We start from the raw sequence: 22,632 nt of genomic DNA, 5'->3' as shown, positions 1-22,632 counted from the left end.
GATAGAGGCCGAAAGATGGGAATCAGGGCCTGTATATCCCGGACCCGCTGTTCCGGCGGATGAACCCGGAACTGCGCCGAATCGAGAACCGCTCCGATGAAGAGGAGCTTCTGAGAGGGGCTCAGGTGTGACTTCGGCACGTTGATGGAAAATCCTAGCAAATGCAGGAGATCCGCCGTAGTCTGGAGGTGGGAGACGACTGACTGGGGCGAGCCCGCCTTCAACAACCAGTCGTCGAGATAGGGGAAGACTGGAACCCCTGATCTGCGCAGATGAGCTGCGACCACCGCCATCACTTTTGTGAACACCCGAGGGGCACTGGTAAGGCCGAAGGGGAGCACGGTGAACTGAAAGTGCTCCTGACCCACCGTGAACCGCAGGTAACGCCGGTGGGCCGGCAGTACAGGGATATGGAAATATGCGTCCTGCAAGTCCAACACTACCATCCAGTCTCCAGGGTCTAGGGCAGCTAGAACCTGAGCCAAAGTCAACATTTTGAACCGTTCCTTTCTGAGGAAGGCATTGACGTTCCTGAGGTCCAAGATGGGGCGTAGGCCTCCTTTGCCCTTCTTGGGAACCAGAAAGTAGTGGGAATAACAACCACAACCTACTTCTGGGCTCGGAACGCGCTCGACGGCCTCCTTGGCCAAGAGGGCCGAAACTTCCTCTTGTAGAAGATTCAAATGATCCCCCGAGATACGGTGGTGCTGCGGTGGCATGGCTGGAGGGGTCGTCTCGAAGGGGAGGGAGTAGCCCCTTTGGACGATTTGCAGCACCCACCTGTCCGAAGTAATGGTACGCCAGTGGAGCAGGTGATGGCGAACCCGGCCTCCCACTGGCATGGAATGGGCCTGAAAGCTCGGACTAGGAAGGCTTTGAGGCGGATGCTGCCGGGGTGGATGTGGACTGACCGAGTCGTCCTCCAGTACCGCCTCGGTGGAAACCACGTCCGCGACCGCGTGCAGGCTGGTTCTGTGGCCGGTGGCTAGGCGGACGTGAGGAGGTGCCCCTTCCTTGGCCACGAAAGGAGCGAAAAGCGGAAGTTTGTGGCCGCGGGCCGAGAGGCCCAAGGACGTGGCCGTAGCCCGGAAGTCCTTGAAGCTAGCAGACGCACTGTCCGCTTTCTCACCAAAAAGGCGAGCGCCATCAAAAGGCATGTCCATGAGTGTGCTCTGGACATCCCCTGAAAAGGACGTGGACCGCAGCCAGGCGTGACGTCGAAGCGCCACCATGGTAGAAATCGCCCTACCCAGCGAGTCCGTAGTGTCGAGTTCACATCGGATTGCATGGCGCGCTGCATCTCTCCCATCGGCCAGAGCCGAAGAAAGCCGCGCCCAGGCCTCCTCCGGGCACAGTGGCAGCACGTCCTTCTCCGTATCCCACAGAGAGTGGGAATAACGGTCCAAGAGACAGGCGGTGTTCAAAGACCGCAGGCCCAAACTGAGCGAGGAGAACAGCTTCTTACCGAAATGTTCCAGTCTCTTGGAATCCCGGTCCGGAGGAGCGGACGGGAAGGAGGATTGGGAGGTAGAGGCCTGGATAACCAGACTCTCGGGGGTGGGGTGTCGGGACAGAAAACTGGGGTCGCCCGGAGCAGGGCGGTGGAGCCTGGCAACGTTACTATCCACAGGAGGGACTGTGGAGGGCTTGGACCAGGTGCCCTGCAGAACGTCAGAGAGGGCCTCATTGAATTGCAGCAGAGGCTCAGTGGAGCATGCGGTAGACTGAAGCACCTCAGTGAGGATGTTAGTCCTCACAGCCACGGCAGGCAGCTCAAGCCCAAGGGCTTCGGCCGCCTTGCGCAGCACCACAGAAAAAGCTGCACCCTCCTCCGAAGCCACAGTCGGAGGAGAGATGAATCCAGTGTCCGGTGAGGTATCCAATCCAGTGGCCTCCCACAGTTCATCTGCCCAGTCCTGAGAAAGGTGCACCTGAAGGGCCATAGTGTTGTCAGACCCCTCCCATTCGCCCCCGTCATCCGATTCCTGGTAAACAGGAGGAATGATCGGAGCCGGTCGATAGACAATATGTGTCTCTAGCGGCGCCGGATGCGGCGTCGGGCGGCGCCGCATCGGCACCGGACAGGGGCTGAACCGGGGGTCGACATCGACCGGAGCCGGCGTGGGGGTGGTATCTGTGTCGGCGCCGGCGGAGGAGGCGTAACAAGGTCGACCAGCGTCGACGGGGGCCCAGGCTCGGGCCCGTCGGGGACCTGCGGCGTCGGGGCCGGAGCCTCCAACGGCGCCGGGGCCGGAGCCGCCGGCACGCGAGGTCACCCAGTCGAGTCCGCGGGGCCTGAAGGCACACCAGCGGGCGTCGACGGCGGGGCCAGGCTCCTCATGGCCGAGAGGAAGGCACTGACCTCCGCCGGCGTCGCGTCAGTCCCAGGGACCGGCGGGTATGGCGACTTGCGCGGCGCCTGCGGCTCCCGCGGAGCCGCGGGGGTGGAACCACCCGGACCCTCGGCCGAGTCGCGCGAGGGGAGTCCGAAGAGCGGTGTCGCTTCTTGGAGTGCTTCGACTTACCCGAAGACTTCGAGCCACACGAGTGACGATGGCGAGTGCGGCTCCGCGACCGATCCTTGGACCTCCTCCTGGACCGGGATCGAGAGGGGCGCGGAGCAGAGTGGCGAAGCTCGAGAAGCTTGCGGGACCGCTCCCGCCTAGCTTTCGAGGTCAGGGCATACAATCGGAGCACGACACCGCGTCGTGGTCGAGGCCCAAGCAGTACAGGCACCGGCGGTGATGATCGGTCACCGACATCAGTCGGTGACCGTCGTCGCAGGCCTTGAAACCAGGCATCCTACCGGCACCAGAGTCGAGAAGTGACCAAAAAGAGTCGAAAAAGTTAGTCAAAAATTGACTAAAGGGGTAGGTCTCCCGGATCGGCGCTTACTGGCGCGGAACAAAGAAGAACTGACGTCAGCGCGCGAGGGCGGCGTCTAAGTACTCCGACGACGTCATTCCGGCGCACGACGCCGATGACGGACGCGGAGCCGCAGACGACGCCTAGCGACGCGCAAGGGGTATTGCTGACGAAAAATCTTCTGGATCCAGTCTGACGCCTGGGGATATTCTAAGGTGAGGAATCTAACTAACGTGTTTCTTTCAGATACCCACATGTCCGATGTGATGTTGTGCCAGTGAGGGAGGAGATGGGGGATCCTGCCTCCCCCTGGCAACTGTTGTCCCTGAAAAGTCGGACAAGGAAGATTTTGAGGCTGCAGCAGGGGGGGAATTGGTGGACTGGCCAGCTAGCTGGCCTGCTGACCTGCGACTCTGGGTCCCACGTACCTGGTCCGCATAGGCTGGGTAGCTTGTGCGGCCCTGTGGCTCTGGGCGGAACGTGGTGAGGCACACCTTCCGTAGTCACAAAAGGGACTAAAGGCAGACTGCATGGGGCGAGAAGTTGCTGCGAGGCCCAAGGATCTGGCGGTGGCCCTAGAGTCCTTGAAGCGCTCGAACGGGTTGTCCGCCTTGTCACCAAACAGGCGACGGCCATGAAAGGGCATATCCAAAAGTGTGGATTGGACATCCCCGCCAGGCGTAGCGCCTCAGGGCTACAGATGTGGAAAAGGTCCTACCCAGCGAGTCGGCGGTACTCAGCCCACACCGGGTGGTGAACTTAGCTGCATCTCGACCCTCAGCAACAGCGCGGGTGAGCATGGCTCGAGCCTCCTCCGGGCACTGTTGCAGCACTTGTGCAACCATATCACACACCGTGTGTGTGTGTGTAACGGCTCAAGAGACATGCGGTGTTCACCGACCGCAGTCCTAAGCTGGCAGAAGAAAAGATCTTCTTCCCAAGATAGTCCATCTTCTTGGATTCCTTATCTGGGAGGGGGAGTGGGGCAGTCAGGAATGAGCCTTTTGAGGATATGTCTTAGATCAACAAGCTCTCAGGGGTAGGATGTTGGGAGATGAAAAGTGGGTCACCCAGGGCCGGGCTGTGGCATCGGGCAATCATCCTGTCCACAGGAGCCCCCGTGCTGGGCTTGGACCAAGTGCCCAGAAGGATGTCAGTGAGAGCCTTATTAAAAGGCAGCAGGGGCTCCGAAGAGGCTGCTACCGGCTGAAGCACCTCAGTCAGGAGGTTTGTCCTGACAGCCACCATAGGAGACTCAATGTCCAAGGCTTTAGCCACCCTATGCAACACCACAGCGTAGGAAGCCCCATCCTCCATAATCATAGTAGGGTGAGAAAGCATAGCAAGGTCTGGGGAGGTATGCAGACCACTAGCATCACCCAACTCCTCTCGCCAGTCCGGCTAATCAAGTTGGTCTGCTAGAGGGTCCGTCACCCTCCTCTGGCTGCCACTCTGGGCGATAGGGAATGCCAGAGATGAACAGTGGTACAAGTACCCTCTGGCGCGGTACCAACTTCGGTCCGGCACCGTGTCCACATCAGGGGTGGCACAGGTTGGGGGGCACAACCGACGTAAGGGGCATCGCCACTGGAATCGGTGCTGGGGAAGGTAACGTGAAGTCGACCGGCGCCGATCTGGATCCTTAGGGACCCTGAGGCACCAGGGCCGGAGCCACCGGCATCGAAGGACTAGGGCCCCCAGCCGAGTCCGTGGGGCCCAAAGGCACCCCAGCGGATTCGGGATGCCCAAAAATGCTGTACAGCGCTTTGTAAAATTGACGAAGCTGAGCAGGGGGGGCGCTTCGGCTCCAGGAAAGGGAGGGAAGCGTGGAGCCGTTCCAGCGGGCTCCGAGGAAGGAGCCGGAGAGCGACATCGCTCCAGGTCCGCCGACGGACAGGGAGAAGGCGAAGTGCGGCAATGCTTCTTCGCCTTCTTTTTGTACTTCGACTTACCGGAGGAGTGTGAAGACTTCGAAGAGGAATGGTGATGACCCCGCAACCTTCCTCTCGATGGTGACCTCGAGTGGTGCGGAGCAGACTGCTGGGCCTACAAAAGCTTTAGGGACCGCTCCCGCAAAGACTTCAAGTTCATGACCTGGCAGTCGGAGCATGACTTCGGATGGTGGTCGCGCTCCAGGCACACGAGGTGAGGATTGGTGACTGATATCAACTTGTGACACGAGTCATAGGGCTGGAAACCGGTCTGACAATGAGACATCCCTCGTGCTACCAGGAGTCGAAGACTCAAACAAGAGGTCGCCAATGGTCGAAAAAGGGTTTAGTCAAAAAGTGACTAAGGGGCACGCTCACGCTCTCTCCTGATCTGCACTGGCTGGCATGGAAGAATGAAAGAACTGATGTCAGCGCGCAGGGGCGGCGTCTAAGTAGACACCGCAACGTCATCCAGGCGACCACGAAGCTGAACGCAGAGAGACCGACGCAACCTACCAACGCGCAGGGGTACTGCTCCGAAAAAATTTCTCCGTATCCAGTCTGAGGCCTGGGGGTAATTCTTAGGTAAGGAATCTATTAACTATAGTCTCTTTCAGATATCGGTGTTTTTAAGAAACTAGGGCCCTGAAAGGGAACAGCCCTAACCCTAGAAACTTGTCTGCAGCGAGGCGAGGATTGATGGGTCATTAAGAATCTGCGGCTAAATTAGGACTCTACCAGATAAGGCTTTACTGAAGGTAAATAACTTGTCCATCTGATAGAGACATCTAGCCACAGATTCCTTACCTTTGACTACATACCCAAGCAATAACATTCCCTGAGAAGGGACTGCGGCCAAATTTTAAAAAAAGGAAATCATGCAGGACTGAGCAGACAAACTGGCCCGTCCCTGCGGACTTGACTATCCAGACAGTAATGTTTGGTGAACGTGTGCAGGGATGCCCATGTTGCTGCCGGACAGATGTCCAGGACTGGTACGCCACATTGCAAAGCAGTGGTAGCAGCCTTACCTGTGGTGGAATGAGTCCTTAAGCCTTCAAGAAGCTGCTTCTTGGCAAGAGCCTAGCAAATAGTGATACAGAGGATGACCCACAAGAGATGGTCCTCTTCTGTACCTCACGACCATTCTTCTCTCCAACGTATCTCATGAAGAGTTGGTCATCCACCTGTGACTATTTTGTGCTGTCAAGGTAGAACGACAATGCTCTTTTTGGGTTCAGGTCATGGAGCCACTCTTCTTTAGAGGGTTGCGAAGAAGCGAATAAAGTGGGAAAGATGACCGATTGCCCACATGAAATGGAGTTACACTTTCAGAAGGAAAATTTGTTAGGGACTATCGCCAGAAAGGGGGGTTTGGATGATAAAGCCTGGAACTCACTCTTCTCCTAGAAGAATTAATTGCCACTAAGAAGGCTGTTTTGATGTTAAGCAGCCGGAGGGTGCAATTATGCTAAAGAACAATTTACTTACCTTTGGTAACGATATATCTGTAAGAAACATTAGTTAGATTCCTTACCTTAGAATATCCCCAGGCGTCAGGCAGGATCCGGTAAGATTTTTCGTCAGCAATACCCTTGCGCGTTGCTAGGCGTCGTCTGCGGCACCGCGTCCGTCGCCGTGATCGCCGGGATGACGTCGTCGGAGTACTTAGACACCGCCCTCGCGCGCTGACGTCAGTTCTTGTACATAGCTTTCCGCGCCAGGAATGCAGAGCCATGCAAGAAACCGACACTGGTGCCATGAATCTTGGGCCCTGAAAGGGATGACCTTAACCCTAGATATCAGTTCGCAGAACGGGGAGGACGGGTGGGGCGGTGAGCAATCTAACTAACTAATGTTTTTTACAGATATATTGTTACCAAAGGTAAGTAACTTGTTCACCTGAAAGAAACACGTTGGTTAGATTCCTTACCTTAGAGTAGATACCCCAGCAATACCAACCCCGGTGGTGGGTCTGCGAACCAAGATCACACCAGGAAGTCCTGGAGAATGGAACGGCCAAAGAAGCCGTCTCTACGGACTTCGCTGTCCAGGCAGTAATGCTTAGCAAACGTGTGCAGCGAGGCCCACGTTGCTGCACATAACAGGCCTTAATGCACAAAATGACCCACCGAGAGATGGTCCGCTTGTGCACTGCCTGCCCCTTCTTAGCCCACGTAGCCAACAAAGAGTTGGTCGTCCACCCGGAACTGTTTGGTGCGGTCCAGATAGAAGGAGAGCGCACGTTTTGGGTCCAGACGGTGGAGCCTCTCTTCCTCTTTCGAGGGATGCGGAGGCAGAAAGAAGGTGGGCAACGTAACAGACTGGCCAATGTGAAAGGCAGTAACCACCTTAGGGAGAAAGGAAGGACGAGTCCTTAGAACAACCTTGGCCGGATGGACAGAGAGGAAAGGAGGTTTAGAAGAAAGAGCCTGGAGCTCACTCACTCTTCTGGCAGAGGTGATGGCAACCAGGAAAGCAGTCTTGAGAGTCAGAAGACGAAGAGGGCAACTATGAAGTGGCTCAAAAGGAGCACACATCAGAAAAGTTAACACCAGGTTCAAGTTCCACTGAGGCATTACGAAAGGGACAGGAGGAAACATGTGAGTAATGCCCTTAAAGAATCTAGCAACAACAGGGGACTTGAAAAGAAAAGGCTGATCAGGAAGTCGCAAAAAGGCATTAACAGCTGAAAGATATCCCTTGAGGGTGCCCAGAGCAGACACCTGCTGGGCCAGGGAAAGAATAAAGAGGAGAACTTCAAAAAGAGTGGCGGAAAGGGGATCCACAGCCTTTGCTGTGCACCATGCCACAAATTTGTTCCACCGGCAGGCGTATACCATTTTAGTGGAGGGACGCCAGGCTGCCAGAATGACATCACAGACTTCAGGAGGCAAGTCAAATGGCATCAACTGTCGCCGCTCAACCTCCACGCATGGAGGTGGAGGCTGGACAGGTTCGGGTGGAGGACCGTCCCCTGCTGCTGCGACAGAAGGTCCACCTGAAGAGGCAGTCGAATCGGGGGATCGATTGACAGACTGAGTAGCTCGGGATACCAGTACCTTTGTGCCCAATCCGGAGCCACAAGGATGACTTGAGCCCGGTCGCGCCTGATCTTCTTCAGCACTCTGGGCAGAAGTGGTATAGGCGGAAAGGCGTACAACAGACCGCAACTCCACTTGCGACGAAAGGCGTCTCCAAGCGAGTGCCGCCTTGGAAATTCCAATGCGCAGAACTGATGACATTGCGCGTTCTCTTCGGTGGCGACTAGATCTAACCAAGGCTCTCCCCACTGCCGAAAGAGACCTTGCGCCACGTCCGAGTACAGACACCATTCGTGATCCATCATGCACCGGTGGCTGAGTTCGTCCGCCCTGGTGTTCAGAGAGACCGCCAGGTGTTGAGCCACCAGGGTGATGCCCTGATGTTCCAGCCATGTCCAGAGACGCAGAGCCTCCTGACAAAGGCTCCACGACCCAACCTCGCCCTGTTTGTTGCAATACCACATGGCGATGGTGTTGTCTGTGAACACCTGTGTAGGAGAGTAGGGTCTGCTTCCTATGGTCACCCCCACTTTTTGCTTTTGCTACACTGGTTTTCGACTTAGATGTGGCTGTGGGCCTGCTAATCAGACCCACAGCCCAGCTGTTCTCTCTCTAAATTCATACTATGTACTTAAGGTACATAACCCAATTGGTAAGGATCACCTTATAGGGCCCTGTACAGTGTACCTTAGGTACCCAGGGCATGGGTGTACACTAGGCCTACCAGGGTCTGCAGCATGTATTGTGCCACCCCTGGCTGGCCTCCCATCATGACACAACTGGCTGATCACTCAGCTGGGGCAAGGTCGTGTAATCACCCCTTGCTTAGGTATAGTATTCCTATACCTACCTTATATATAGACACATGAGTAACCTTTCTGTCACTCCTATGGCAGGCCTTAACAATCCTGAAGGCAGAGTGCTTGGTAACATGTGAGATGGTGCTCTAGCATGAGCTGAGCCTGTCTGCAGCTTTCGGAACCATGTCCTTATAGCTGTTCTATGATATCGCCTACCATATACTCTTAAAGTGCCTTATAATCCTCGTGGTTATGGTAACTATGGTTTGGCTTTATCAAAACATGTCGTGTAAGGTGTCTAACACTCGGGAATAATACCCCCATGCCATTTCTGGGGATGAGGATAGTATTCCCCCCTTCTTGAGGGAGAAGACATGTTGAAGACCTACTACCCAGTTAAAGTTAACCAGAGCCCCAGCATCACAAAATGGATGCTGCTGCCACAGACACAAGTCTGACCTCCTGCTGCTGGGAGTCCTTCCAGCGAGGGAGGCTTGGACAATTGGTTTCCTGCCTTGGGAGGTGCTAGCACCACCCTAGACAGGACTTAGTGTATTGGGGCAGGGAGAGATGAAAGAAACGAGACACTGCCTGGGGCACACAAGGTGTCCCATGCATAGTCCGGTTCAAACCGGTGCTGGGGCACTCCAGCCCCAGTCCTGGCGCAAAACTGTACAACGGGAAGGGGGTGTAACCACCCCCCTCCCTGGTCCCACCCATAGGAGGGACCTAGCAGGTAACCCAGCCCCCCAGATTAGTATAAGAGTGGGAGCTGAGTCCCTAGGACTTTGGATTATCCTGAATTGAAACTAGACACGAAACTCTGGACCTTCGACATTCGACAAGAAGACTGAAGAATCTCCCTTGTGGACAAGGAGTGGCCACCCTGTGCAAACAGGCACCAACAAGCGACCTGCCGTTTGCTTTGCCCAAGTTCTACGAGGAACCGACTGCAGAGCCCGACCAGCGCCTTGACCTCCAGACTTCTCTTACCCTGATCTACATCCACAGCCACGTTGAGATCCGTGGAGGCGACGAGAGACGTGGGACCGGCTGCCTGGGAAAATTGGCGAGTAGCTTCCAGCGCAGCTTCTGAGGCACCCTCGAAGTTGTGCTCTGGGGATTGAGAAGCCCCAACCCCGAGCACTATCTGCACCGAAGATCAGCCCTCCACACTCCACGAGATCTGCGTGGGGCCCTTCTGCATTTTCCTGCTCGACGCGTCTGTCCGGTTGCTTGCCCGTTGGCTAGTAGCCTCAGTGACGACGAACCCTTGACTTTCCACCGCTGGTTTGGCTCCTCCAGACTGGCCCTTGCTTCCCTGTGAAAGAGAAGCACCTCAGACCTTCCTGGTCTGCACCTGAAGCGAATTTCCCATTCCGCGTGGGTTGCCTTTGCCAAGGCTTGTTGACTCCAATCGGGACGTCGACTCCGCCAGCAGCAAGATCCTTCGTGGGACAGCTCGTACCCCGGTCCTGGTCATCCTCGACACCTCCTGGTCCACGCAGCTGCTGAGACAAGCTTCAAGACATCACCTGTGTTCTGCACGACATCGCCTGGTTCCTTCCTGGTTCCACACGGTCACTGGCTAGTGACCGACTTTTTTCCCCTCTGCTTGCAGGTGTTCTTCCTTCAAGATCCACCCTTGGATCCACCGGACATCTTCCTCCTGGCCGCCTGCCAGCATCTGTTCTTCAGGCATCCATAGGATCCAGCAACGACACCCGACACATCTTCACACATATGCACCCGTCTCCTGTGGGTGAGGTAACGCGAGTACTCCGGTGCTCCAGTGGATATTGACTATCCAAGTGTCTAAGTCTTTAGTTGCTTCCTCCTAATTACTTCGGAAGTGTCCTTATTCTTCCTATTTCTAATTGCTACATTCCCAGTGACTTTAATGTAACCGCGTGTGTGTTTCCACACTGCACACGCTTCCCGTGGGCCTCCCACTTCCTAACTATTGGTAGGGTAGTGTAGCCCCAGCGATTCCCTAGGCCCTAGGCCTACTCCCTGTTCGTGACGTGGTACTTATACCACTTTCTTAGTATATGGTTTGCGTGGCCCCTGGGCCTAACTGTATTTTTCCTGTATAACTTAACGTATGCTACTTAAGAAATTGTTGTGCTTAGACCTCTGAACTCATAGAGTGCTGAGGGTATATGTTAGAATAAATACATTCTAATTTTATATATATCTGGTGTGGTGTCCTTTCATTTGGTATTCAAGGGATTGTAATGGTATAACAGCTGGCTTCACATGCCATACAGTGTTTAGCCTAAGACTGCTCTTGTCCATGCTACCACTAGGATAGCTGGTCTAGAAGGTTGACTTTACAACCAATCACCATAAGGGTTGTTTGGACTGATACAAGGTGTAAACTAGAACTAGTGACATCATATATCAGGCCAACTTCTCACAACCTGCACTACACTTCCCCGAACAGAGGGAAGGAATGCCTTCAGTGCAAGCCGGATCGCCCGTAGCTCCAATAGGTTGATATGGAGCCGGGACTCCGCCGGAGACCAGAGGCCTCTGATCTCCACCTCTCCCATGTGGCCCCCCCATCCCAGGAGGGACGCATCCGTCAACACCACATGCTCCGGTTGGGGTAGGGAGAGGTATCTGCCACTGACCCAATCGTGGTCCGTGAGCCACCTCTGCAACTGTCTTGCGGTGCCCTATGAAATCAGGACGTGGTCGGACAGGTTGCCCCGATGTTCAGCCCACTGGAACTTCAGGTCCCACTGCAGAGCCCGCATCCGCCACCTGGCGTGATGTACTAGCAGGATGCAGGAGGCCATCAGACCCAGTAGCCGCAGCACCAACCTGACCGAAACTCAGGAAATTTGCGGGCGTGGGGCCGAGAGGCCAAAGGACTTGGCCGTAGCCTTGGAGTCCTTAAAGCGCTCCAGCGCACTATCCGCTTTGTCGGCCATCGAAGGGCATGTCCATGAGGGTGCTCTGGACATCCCCGGAAAAATTTGTGGATCTCAGCCAGGCGTGGCGACGAATCGCCACTGTCGTCGCAATCGCCCTACCTAGCGAGTCCGTGGTGTCAAGCCCACATCGAATCGAGTACCGTGCTGCATCCCGCCCCTCAACAAGAGCCTGGGCGAGCTGTGTCCGGGCCTCCTCCGGACACTGGAACAGCACGTCCGCCACTGTATCCCACAAGGAGTGGGTGTAACGGTCCAAAAGGCACGTGGTATTAATGGACCGCAACCCCAAACTGAGGGAGGAAAACAGCTTCTTCCCAAAATGTTCCAACCTTTTGGATTCCCGATCCGGAGGAGCGGACGGGAAGGCGGTCTGGGAAGTAGAGGCCTGGATAACCAGGCTCTCAGGGGTGGGGTGCACCGACAAAGCTGGGGTCGCCCAGTGGCGCCGGGCCATGTTCCGGTCCACAGGAGTGACTGTAGAGGGCTTGGACCAGGTGCCCATCAGAACGTCAGTCAGTGCTTCATTGAACTGCAGTAGAGGCTCCGAAGAGCTTACTGGCGGTTGAAGCACTTCAGTGAGGAGGTTAGTCCTCACGGCCGCTGCAGGGAGCTCCAGATGAAGGGCTTCGGCAGCCCTGCGCAGCACCACAGAATGGGTTGCACCCTCCTCTGTAGCCACGGAGGGAGGAGAGATGAAGCCAGTGTCAGGGGAGGTGTTGAGACCACTGGCATCCCCCAGTTTTTCTGCCCAATCCTGATTAAACTGGCACTGCTGTGCCAGAGGGTCCACAGACCTCTCCCAGTCGTCCCCGTCATCCGACTCCTGGTAGACAGGTTGAAAGGATGGAGCCGGGCGGTAAATGACTTGCTGCTCCATCGGCGCCGGAGACGGCGCCGCTCCGACGCCGACCGGGGCTAAAACTGGGGAAGACGTCGTCCGAAGACGGCGCCGTGGGCAGCACCATAGGGGTCGGCGCCGGTGGAGGGGTTGTAAGGTCAACCGGCGTCGACCGAGATCCCACGGGGGCCTGCGGCGTCGGGACCGAAGTCGACAACAGCGCCGGGCCTGAAGCCGCCGGCTCGCTAGGCCTCCCAGTCGGACCTGCGGGGCCCAAAGGCGCACCGGCAGGCCTCGACAGCGGAGCGAGACTCCTCATGGCCACAAGGAAGTTCCGAATATCGCCCGGAGTTGCATTAGGCCCAGGGACCGGAGGGTATGGGGCCGAATGAGACTCCTGCGGCTCCGATGGAGCCGCACGGGTGGTGCCACCCGAACCCTCAGCCGACCGGCAAGGAGAGTCAGAAGAGCGATGTCGCCTCTTCGACTTCTTCTTACTGTGCCTCGACTTACCTGAATGCGAGGACTTCGAACCAGACGAGTGGTGATGGCTGTAGCTCAGTGACCGGTCCCTCGACCTTCTCCTCGACCAGGACCTCGAGCGGCACGGAGCCGACTGCCGGATCTCGAGGAGCTTGCGGGACCGCTCCCGCCTAGCCTTCGAGGTCACGGCCCGGCAGTCAGGGCACGACTCGGCATCATGGTCGGCCCCAAGGCAGTAGAGACACCGACGATGGTGATCCATAACCGACATTAGTCGGTGACAGGCGTCGCATGGCTTGAAACCGGGCATCCCTACCGGCATCAGGAGTCTAGGTCGACTCGAAAGATGAACCAAAAAATGCTCTTCCCGGATCTGCGCTTACTGGCGCGGAAAAAAGAACTGACGTCAGCGCGCGAGGGCGGCGTCTAAGTACTCCGACAACGTCATCCCGGCGAATACGATGCCGACACCGGACGCGGAGCCGCAGACGACACCTAGCAACGCGCAAGGGTATTGCTGACGAAAAATCTTTCCGGATCAGCCTGACGCCTGGGGATATTCTAAGGTAAGGAATCTAACTAACGTGTTTCTTTCAGATAATGGAGCGTACATTAGGATAGTGAGAACCAAATTAAGGTTCGACTAAGGCATAAAAGAAAGGGGAAGTAGGGAACATATGTACCAGGCCTTTCAAAAATCTATGTACATTAGGTGATTTGAATAAGGAGGGTTGGTCTGGCAGCCTCAGGAAGGCAGACCAAGCCAAAAGATACTCTTTCAAGGTGCCCAGAGCAGAGCCCTGCTGGGCAAGTGACATAATAAAAAGCTAAATATCAGAAAGGGAAGCAGAAAGAGGATGTACAATATATTGAAATTTTGTTCCACAGGCAGCTGTATACCATCTTAGTGGAGGGATGCTTGTCTGCCAGAACAACAATGCAGACTTCAGAAGGAAGGTTGAAAGGTATCAACTACTGCTGCACACTTTCCATGCAAGAAGGTGCAGAGTTGACAAGTTTGGGTGGAGGACACTCTCCTGCTGCTGCGACAGAAGATCGTCCTGAAGGTGCAGCCTGATCAGAGGATCAATGCTCATTCATAGTAGCTCGGGATACCACACTGCCCATGCCCATTCCAGAGCCACAAGGATTACTTGTGCCGGGTTGATCCTGATCTTCTCAAGTATTCTGGGCAGGAGCGGTATGGGCGGAAAGGCATACAGAAGGGCTGAGCTCCACTCAAGACGAAAAGCGTGTCCGAGCAAGATCTGCATTGGAAACTCCAGTGCGAAAAACTGCTGACATTGCGTGTTGTAATGCGGAGGTGAACAGATCTAATCAAAGCTCTCCCCTCTGCTGAAAGAGAACCTTGCACCACCTCCACATGGAGACGCCACCTGTGATCTGCTAGGCATCAATGGCTGTTTTTGTCCGCTCTGGTGTGCATGGAACCTGCCAGGTGTTGAACCAGCGGGGATATGCCCTGCTGTTCCATCCATGCCCAGAGGGGCAGAGACTCTTGACAGAGTCCACAATCCCACTTCGCCGTGTTTGTTGGAGTAAAACATGGTGGTTGGGTTATCTGTTAACACCTGAACTAGCCTTCCTTTGAAGAAGGGTAGAAAAGCTTTCAATGTAAATTGGATTGCACCAAGCTCCAGCATGTTGACTTAAGAGTCTGTGATTGCGCCGGAGACCAGATTCCTCTGATCTCCACCTCTCCCAGATGGCCGCCCCGTCCCAGGAGTGATGCAGGGGTCTGATTCTCACCCAATCGCGGTTGGTCAGCCACCACTGCAGGTATTGTGCTGTTCTCTCCAAGATCTGGATCATGTCGGAGAGATTCCCCTGATGCTGCACCCACTGAAACTTAAGGTCCCACTGCAGTGCCCACATATGCCATCTAGCAAGTGTCACAAGCAGGATGCAGGAGGCCATGAGGTCCAGCAGCCTCCTCACCGAAATCCAGAATAGAGGCTGAAACATCAGTATCAAAATCTGAATATCCTGGACTCACTGTTAAGGAGGATGAGCCCAAAACTACACTGCATCCATAATGGCTCCAATGCAAGAGAGCGTCTGAGAGGAAGTCAGGTGTGACTTCAGCACATTGATCGCGAACCCCAGCGAATGCAGAAGGTACGCCATAGTCTGGAGATGGGGAGACGACACCTTGGGGTGAGCCCGCCTTCAACATCCAGTTGTCGATATAGGGGAAGACTGGTACTCCTGATTTACACAGATGAGCTGCGACCACCACCATCACCTTAGTGAACACTGGAGGGGTGCTGAGAAGGCTAAAAGGGAGCACAGTGAACTGGAAATGCTTGTGGCATTTCGAACCGATGGGCAAGATTGGAATGGGGAAATAGACGTCCTGCAAATCCAACCCGACCATCCAGTCTCCTGGGTCCAGGGCAGATAGGACCTGAGATAGAGCGAGCATCTTGAATTTTTCCTTTTTGAGGAAGTAGTTGAAGACTCGTGGGTCTAGGATAGGAAGAAGGACCTTGTGGTTTTTCCAGACCAGAAAGTACCAGGAATAATAGCACAGCCTACTTCTAGCTCCAGAACCCTCTCTATGGCTCCCTTGGCCAAGAGAGTCACAACTTCCTCCCGGAGTAAAATCAAATAACCCTCCGTCAGCCGGTCACATGATGGAGGCATGCAGGTAGGCGTGGTATCGAAGGGGAGGGAGTAGCCCCTTTGGACTATCTGGAGGACCCACCTGTCCGATGTGATGTTCTGCCAGTGGTGGAGGTGATGGCTGATCCTGCCATCAACTAGACGCCCATGGTCTGGAAGGGGGAGACTAGGAGGGGTTTGGAGGCTGAAGCTGCCGGGGTGGGGGACGGACCCGACCTCTGCCAGCCCGACCCACGTGTTCGGAACGAGCCGTGGCTGCAAAAGGTTTGCTGAACTTGCGGTGGCTGCGGTAGGGCGGTCATGGCTGAAAGACCCTTCTGTAGCCACCAAAGGGGGAAAAGGCAGACTGGGGACGTGCAGGCACTGAGAGGCTCAAGGACTTGGCTTTAGCCCATGAGTCCTTAAAGTGCTCCAGCACCATGTCTGATGTGTCTCCGAAGAGACAGGTGCTATCAAAGGGCAAGTCCATGAAAAAGCCTGTTGTTCTCAACCAAGTGTGGAGTCTGACAGCCACGTCGATGAAATGGCTCTGACCAACAAGTTTGGCATATTTCCGTTCAGCAGTTTTTGTGGTAGTGCTTCTTAAAAAAAAAAAATTATGGAAAATGTATGGGGATTTCGTGTTTTGGGACTTCCCCATTTTTCTTGGCACCTACCTGACGGATCTACCAAACAAATATTAACTTTAAATATAGGCAATTAGGTTTACTTTCTGTTTTCCCTGTAACTTGGAGGTATGGATAATACTATTAACATTTTAAAAAGTACAGCCATTTACTTGTTGACTTCCCGGCTCTTTTGGGAAAGCAGGGTCTTCTAGTAACATAATAGTCCCAAAGGCACGATGGATCTTTGTCTCTGCCCTTTGACTTTTTAGAATCACAAGAAATTCTGTCTTTGTGGTGATTCGTACGCTGTTATCACTTTTTTAACCTCTAATGTGGTGTTAAGAGGTAACGTGGTGAAAATTGTGGCACAAGAAGCAGTTTAACCATTTTTTTAAATCAATTTAAATAAAGAATTGTTTAAATCAATTTTTTTTACTTAAACGTTTTTTCTTTTCCATATATCATTTGGTCAGCCTTGGAAAAAGTCCCACGCTGGGACGAAACACATGTCAGCTGAAACTATCTGAGAAACATCAACAAATCTGTAGCTACTGTTGAATAATCTGAATTGTATAACAAGCAGCGGCATGACAATTATGGACTTACAGTTAATGTCCTATAGATTTGGAGTGCTCTGCTATTTTTTAGTTTTTCGTGCCTGGTCCGGGAATCTCATTCAGCTACACACGTGTTATAGTGTTTAGAGCACCGTTGTTGGTTTATTTTTCATTGCTCTAAGGATAGGGATGTGCGACTATTACCTTCAAAAGATGTTGGGGCATCTCAGACAGATGCAGGGATCAGGAAGCTGTCCATAGCAGGCCAGGTAGACCTGGAACTAAAGATAGCACAGGACATGATGCAGATATTTAAATGTAGCATTCTGAACATGACTTGATGCTTTTACTGGCGGAGTAGGTATATTCAGTTTAGATACCTCAATGACTAAGACTTGTGAACAGTATGTCATTAACTTGCAATACTCTTGCCAGATGAATGTCTGATAAAATTGATCACCTTTTGGAAGAGGATGACGAAAAATAGGAGAACGGCATTCTAGGAGTGCAAGAGTACTGCTTCTTTTCAGGTACAATGACCCTTAGGCAGAAGTAATCTTCTATAAGAGTGTCCTGATCTGAGAGATGAAGATCAATGTGACTCATGCTTTTGAGTGGCACAAGACCTTCTGGATGGAGACCTTGGCAGAAAGGTACTTCACTACAACAGCACCTACTGGCAGAGGAGGACCTAGAAACCCACAAGAAGAAGACATATGAGGAGCAGGTATTGAGAGTCACTGGAGAAACCACTGCCTGAGATGAGATCCGCAGAGTGATTGCATGACCCCTTTGGTAACCTTCATGAAAAGAGCCTCAAAGGAGAACATCTAGGTGGAGAAAACCGATTACTAATTAGACCGGTCTCTTACAGTGAAGATAAATAAGCCCTTGAGTATTCAGAATATAAGGTAGATGGAAGTCGTCTGGTCTTGAATATCTTTATACATGAAGCAGAAAAATTGAACGCCTTGATTGACGTGTGTGTGACATAGTCTTGGTCACTTCCATGTTGAGTGTCTCAACAGTGAACAATCCCTTGACAGTGAACAAGTGGCCGGTACCGCCACCTCTCCTGGACATCATGAATAGCGAAAATGACAAGGCAGCAATGTCCATGGTGCTTTCATCTCTTTCGAGATTTTCCTCTGGGGAAGTCAATACATATTCGACTGTGCTGAGATAAGAGCAACTTCTTCTCCATGCTTTTTGTACCTTCTAGACAGCGATTGCTTGTGCTTTCTAGGATATGCCCTGCACAGCATATTTCATGCTGATATGCCATTCTATGTTTTATTGTTATGTGTAAATAAATAAGTTACTTACCTTTGGAAACGCTCTTTCTGGTAGACACTATCTCACTGCAGATCCCTCACCTTTTGAATATTTCCCAGGAGTCAGACTGGATACGGAAACATTTGAGCAGGATCTCTGCCCACCGGTAGGTAGCACCGTGCAACTCCACACGGACACCGTTCCGCTTGGAAAATTACATGTAGGGCCCATTTGCCGGCTTCTCCCGCAGGCTGTCGTAAGTTGCTTCTTAAAGCTATCTGCCCCCTCAGACACATAGCCCCAATGGTAAATTTGTTGTGACTAGTGTGCACATACTTAGGCTTGAGATCTTATTAATGGATAGAGTCCAATTTACAGAACGGAGAGGATAGGTGAGGAATCTGCGGTTAGATAGGATCTCGAGTGTTACCAGAGGTAAGTAACTTGTTTTTCCGGAAAGGGGCCTCTAAGTGCAGATTCCACACCTTTTGAATAGATATCAAAGCAGTTCCCTATTTGGAAGTTGGTCTGTGAATGGACTCAAATCAGAAAACCCTATAGGACCGAGAAACCAGAATGTTCTTCTTTGCAAACCTGGCTTCCCAGACAGTAGTGTTTCTTGAATGTATTAAGTGATGCTCACGTAGGAGCCTTGCAGATGTCTAGTACAGGAACTCCGCATACCAACACAATGGTAGCAGCTTTGGCCCTGTTGGAATGAGCCCAAAGTCCTTCCAGAGACTGCTGCTTGGCTAATGTGTAGCAGAACGTAATGCAGTGCATGATCCAGCATGAAATGGTCTTTTCCTGCATGTTCTTTGCTTTTCTCACTCCAGCAAACCCCACAAAGAGCTGATGGTCCACCCGTTATTCTCAGGGACTATCAATATAATTGCTCAGTGCTCTTTTGGGGTCCAAAAGATGAAGTCTCTCCTCCTTAGAAGAGTGAGGCAGAGCACAGAATGCAGGTAAGGTGATGGTTGGACAAAATAAACAACAAAATGTTAGGTAATTTTGCCTGGAGAGCGTCGATCCTCTATGTGCTGCACCAAGCCACACATTTGTCTCAATGACATGCGCATATAATTTTTGTCGAGGTATGTCTGGCTGCCAAAATGACCAATCAGAAGGTTGACGGTGTTCAACTGTTGCCACTCAATCTCTGAGCATCAAGGTGGAGATTACAAAGGCCCAGGCGCAGAATCCTTCCCCACTGCTGTGACAGAAGATCATCCCAGAGGGGCAACTTGATCAGAGGACAGATACTCATGACCACATCAACATGCTATTTTTCAAATAAAAATTGAAATAATCTCACAACTATTTAAAATTATCTCAATATATAGCATGCAATTAGTCAACACAATGGAAATGACAACATTTAATAATAGCATTATCAGATAGTCTGGAAAAAGGATGTCAATTTTACAAAACAAACTTACTTCGGCGTTGTTGTAAAAAGCTGTACTGTTTTTTTCTTGCACATCTTCTCCCCGTGCTGTGAAAAAAGTCAGGGGGTAGAAATCTTTGTGTGCTGGCTGCTTTCCACTGGCCATCAACTTTCCTTCGTAAAACAATTCAGATGTATAACTGCAACCAAATTAAGAGTATGGTATATGAGAACATAGTAAGAGATATACAAACAATCATTTACTTTCAATACCAAAGAAGTTTAAAGAAAATAAAGCAAATAGGCTTTCTAGAAGACCCGACTTGGATCATATCATATAACAGTGAAACCACAAAACTAAATAATAAAGAAATGTTTCCAAGTATAATTTAAGTTGCTTGGTTACAATATATCAGTCTCACATATTCATCCGCCCTGAACGATGCAATAGAAAGGTTACCCATCTTTAGTAATGTTCTTCCTGATGGATACTTGATCATTAAGTAGATTTTGCTACCTATAAATCTACACAGTCAGAGGATTTGAATTTCAGTGGTACCATTCATCTGTATATGGTGGCGGGCAGGGAAGCATCGGTCACAGAGACACAGACATCACAAAAAGAAATTAAGTTGGACCTCCATATAGAGCTTGCCAAAGTGGATTATTTGCTTGCTTAAGGCCAGAACAAAAATTGACAGAGCAATTTAACAGAAACAGTATAGCCTCAGGCCACACACCACCTCAGAAAAAGGGAGAAGTGGTTGGAGTAAAGTTTATAAAGTAAGAAAAGGTAAGAAAAACAGTAAATAAAATGTAAAATAAGGTAACTGCAATGCAAACTCTCTTGAAGATGTGGGCACTTCCCGGGTAACTAAAACCAGCAATGCTCACAAAAGAGCAAATGTGGCTACCTTCCCCTTCACAGAACGGACCTTGCTATTTTCACATGGCGTTGTCACAGAACAACCCAATTAGTATTTTTAGACCAGGAACTTGATTAGCAGTTTCTTGTTAGCCCTCTACATTCTGACTTCTTCACACAATGGGTGAGGGCTCTTCTCAGTTTAACCTATGCTCAGCTCCAACAAATTGATGCAGAACTGAGACTCTGCCAGAAGCCAGACTCCTCTGATCTCCACCTCTCCCAGATTGCCGAGTGAACCCAGGAGGGACACATCTGTCAATACTTGGAACCCTGTATGGAAAAGGAAGAGAGGTCGGACGCTAAATCAATTGAGATTACTCAGCCACCACTGCAGATCTTTTTCAGGTTAGAGAGATTTCCCTGATGCAGCATCCATTGGGACTTCAGGTCCCACTACAGAGCCTGCATATGCCACAGGCATGCTTTACCTGCAGGAGGCCATGAAACCCAGCAGCCTCAGAGTTAGTCACACCGAAATCCAGGACAGAGGCCGAAACATCGGAATCATAACCTGAATATCCCTGACTCGTCACTCTGGAGGATAGGTATGGAACTTGACTGTATCCAGATTGTCTCAGATGAAAGGGAGCATCAGAGGGAGTCAGGTGGACTTCGGCATATTGATAGTGAGCCTCAGAGAATGCAGGTCTACCATAGTTTGGAGGTGGGCGACTACTGCCTGGGACGAGTCAGTCTTCAACAGCCAGGCACTGAGGTAGGGCAAGACAGGCACCCTAACCACAGCAGATGGGCTGCAACCACCACCATTACTTTTGTGAACACCTGATGGGCTTTGGTGAGGCCAAATGAGGGAACAACGAAATGAAAATAATTGTGGCCCATCATGAACCACAAGTAATGCCCGTGGGCAGGAAGGAAGGGGATATGGAAAAACGTGTTCTGCAGGGCTAATGCTACTATCCACTCTCCAGGATTCAGGGCAGACAGGACCCGAGCCATTGTGAGCATCATGAATTTCTCTTTCTTTAGGAAGTAGTTGAGACAGCGCAGTTCTGGGACAGGGTGGACGCTTTTCTCCTTCGGCACCAGAAAGTTGCGCGAATAACAACCATGCCCTACCACTGGTGTAGACACCCTCTTGATGGCAAAAGAGCCGCATTTCCTCACAAAGCATGAAGAGATGATCCTCCGTCAGACATTCTTGAGATGATGGGAAGGGTGGAAGTGTTTTCACACTCCTACTGGATGGTTTGAAATGCACACCTGCCAAATGTAATCATCAACCACTGGGGCAGATGGCGCCTGATAGACATGTTACCTTCAGTGACGTTTTATCTACTAGACTATCTAGCCGCAGATTCCTTACCCAGGATTTATCTCCAGCCATAAGACTGGATGCAGAAATTTTTTCAAGTAGCTCTGCATGCCAGAAGGTGGCGTCGGCGGCGCCAGGCATGACATACGTGGTGCCTATGTAACCCCCTCCCCTCCCCAAGCAAGCTGAATCAGTTTATTTTCGCACATTTCCACGGCAGAAGAGCAGTGCCAAGAAGGGCACGAACACTGGTGTTGAAAACTAGGGCGCTGAATTAGGAAAGCGCTGTCCCTAGAAATCCATTTGCAAAGCGGGAGGATTGGTAAGGAATCTGAACCTAGATAAAGTCTCTACCAGAAAAGGAGTTTCCGAAAGTAACTTGTCCATCTGGTTGAGACTTTTAGCAGCAGATTCCTTACCTTAGAATAGATACCCAAGCAATACGACCCCCGGAGGTGTGTCTGCTAAATAATTTCAAGCCAAAAAGTCCTGCAAGCCCTAATGGTCAAAGTTCTCATTCCGACAGACCCGACTGTCCGGGCAGAAGTGTTAAGTGAACTGGTGCAGAAAAGCCAACGTCACTGCCTGGCAGATGTACAGGAACAGACCGTTGCGTGTTAACGCAGTGATCGCAGCCTGCACTCTGGTGGAATGAACATGTAAACACTCAGGGGTTGCCTTTTGGCCAATACACAGCAGATTTTAATACATATCACTTTCCATCTGGAGATAGTCTGCTTCTGCACAACCTTTCCCTTCCTTGCTCAGACATACCCCACAAAGAGTTGGTTGTCCACCCAGAACTCTCATGCGGTTAAGGTAGAATGTCAACGCTCTTTTTGGGTCCAAGCAGTGAAGTCGCTCCTCCTCTTTAGAGGGATGGGGCAGAGTGTACAAAAGTAGGCAGGGTGATGGACTAGCCTACATGAAATGGAGAGATGACTTTCGGCAGAAAAGAAGCTCTAGTTCGGAGAACCAATATTTCAGGGTAGATTTTCAGGCATGGAGGCTTGGATGACAAACCCTGTAGCTCAAGGACCCTCCTGGGA

At 52.0% G+C, this 22,632-nt stretch overlaps 1 protein-coding gene across 3 annotated transcripts in view; it reads right to left on the bottom strand.

The window, feature by feature from the left end:
* HELZ (helicase with zinc finger) overlaps positions 1-22,632 on the bottom strand; it is a 2,003,166-nt gene that overhangs the window by 763,532 nt on the left and 1,217,002 nt on the right. For all 3 annotated transcript variants that reach the window (XM_085617266.1, XM_085617269.1, XM_085617268.1), the window contains exon 20: positions 19,432-19,579. In XM_085617266.1, coding sequence (XP_085473392.1) covers positions 19,432-19,579 — 148 coding nt within the window. The remainder of the gene's footprint in view (positions 1-19,431; positions 19,580-22,632) is intronic.

The sequence above is a fragment of the Triturus cristatus genome, chromosome 7 (assembly GCF_964204655.1).
Source record: "Triturus cristatus chromosome 7, aTriCri1.1, whole genome shotgun sequence".
NCBI classification, from domain to species: Eukaryota; Metazoa; Chordata; class Amphibia; order Caudata; family Salamandridae; genus Triturus; species Triturus cristatus.
The sequence above is the reverse complement of the archived record's forward strand: the minus strand, read 5'-3'. Positions and strand labels throughout refer to the sequence as shown.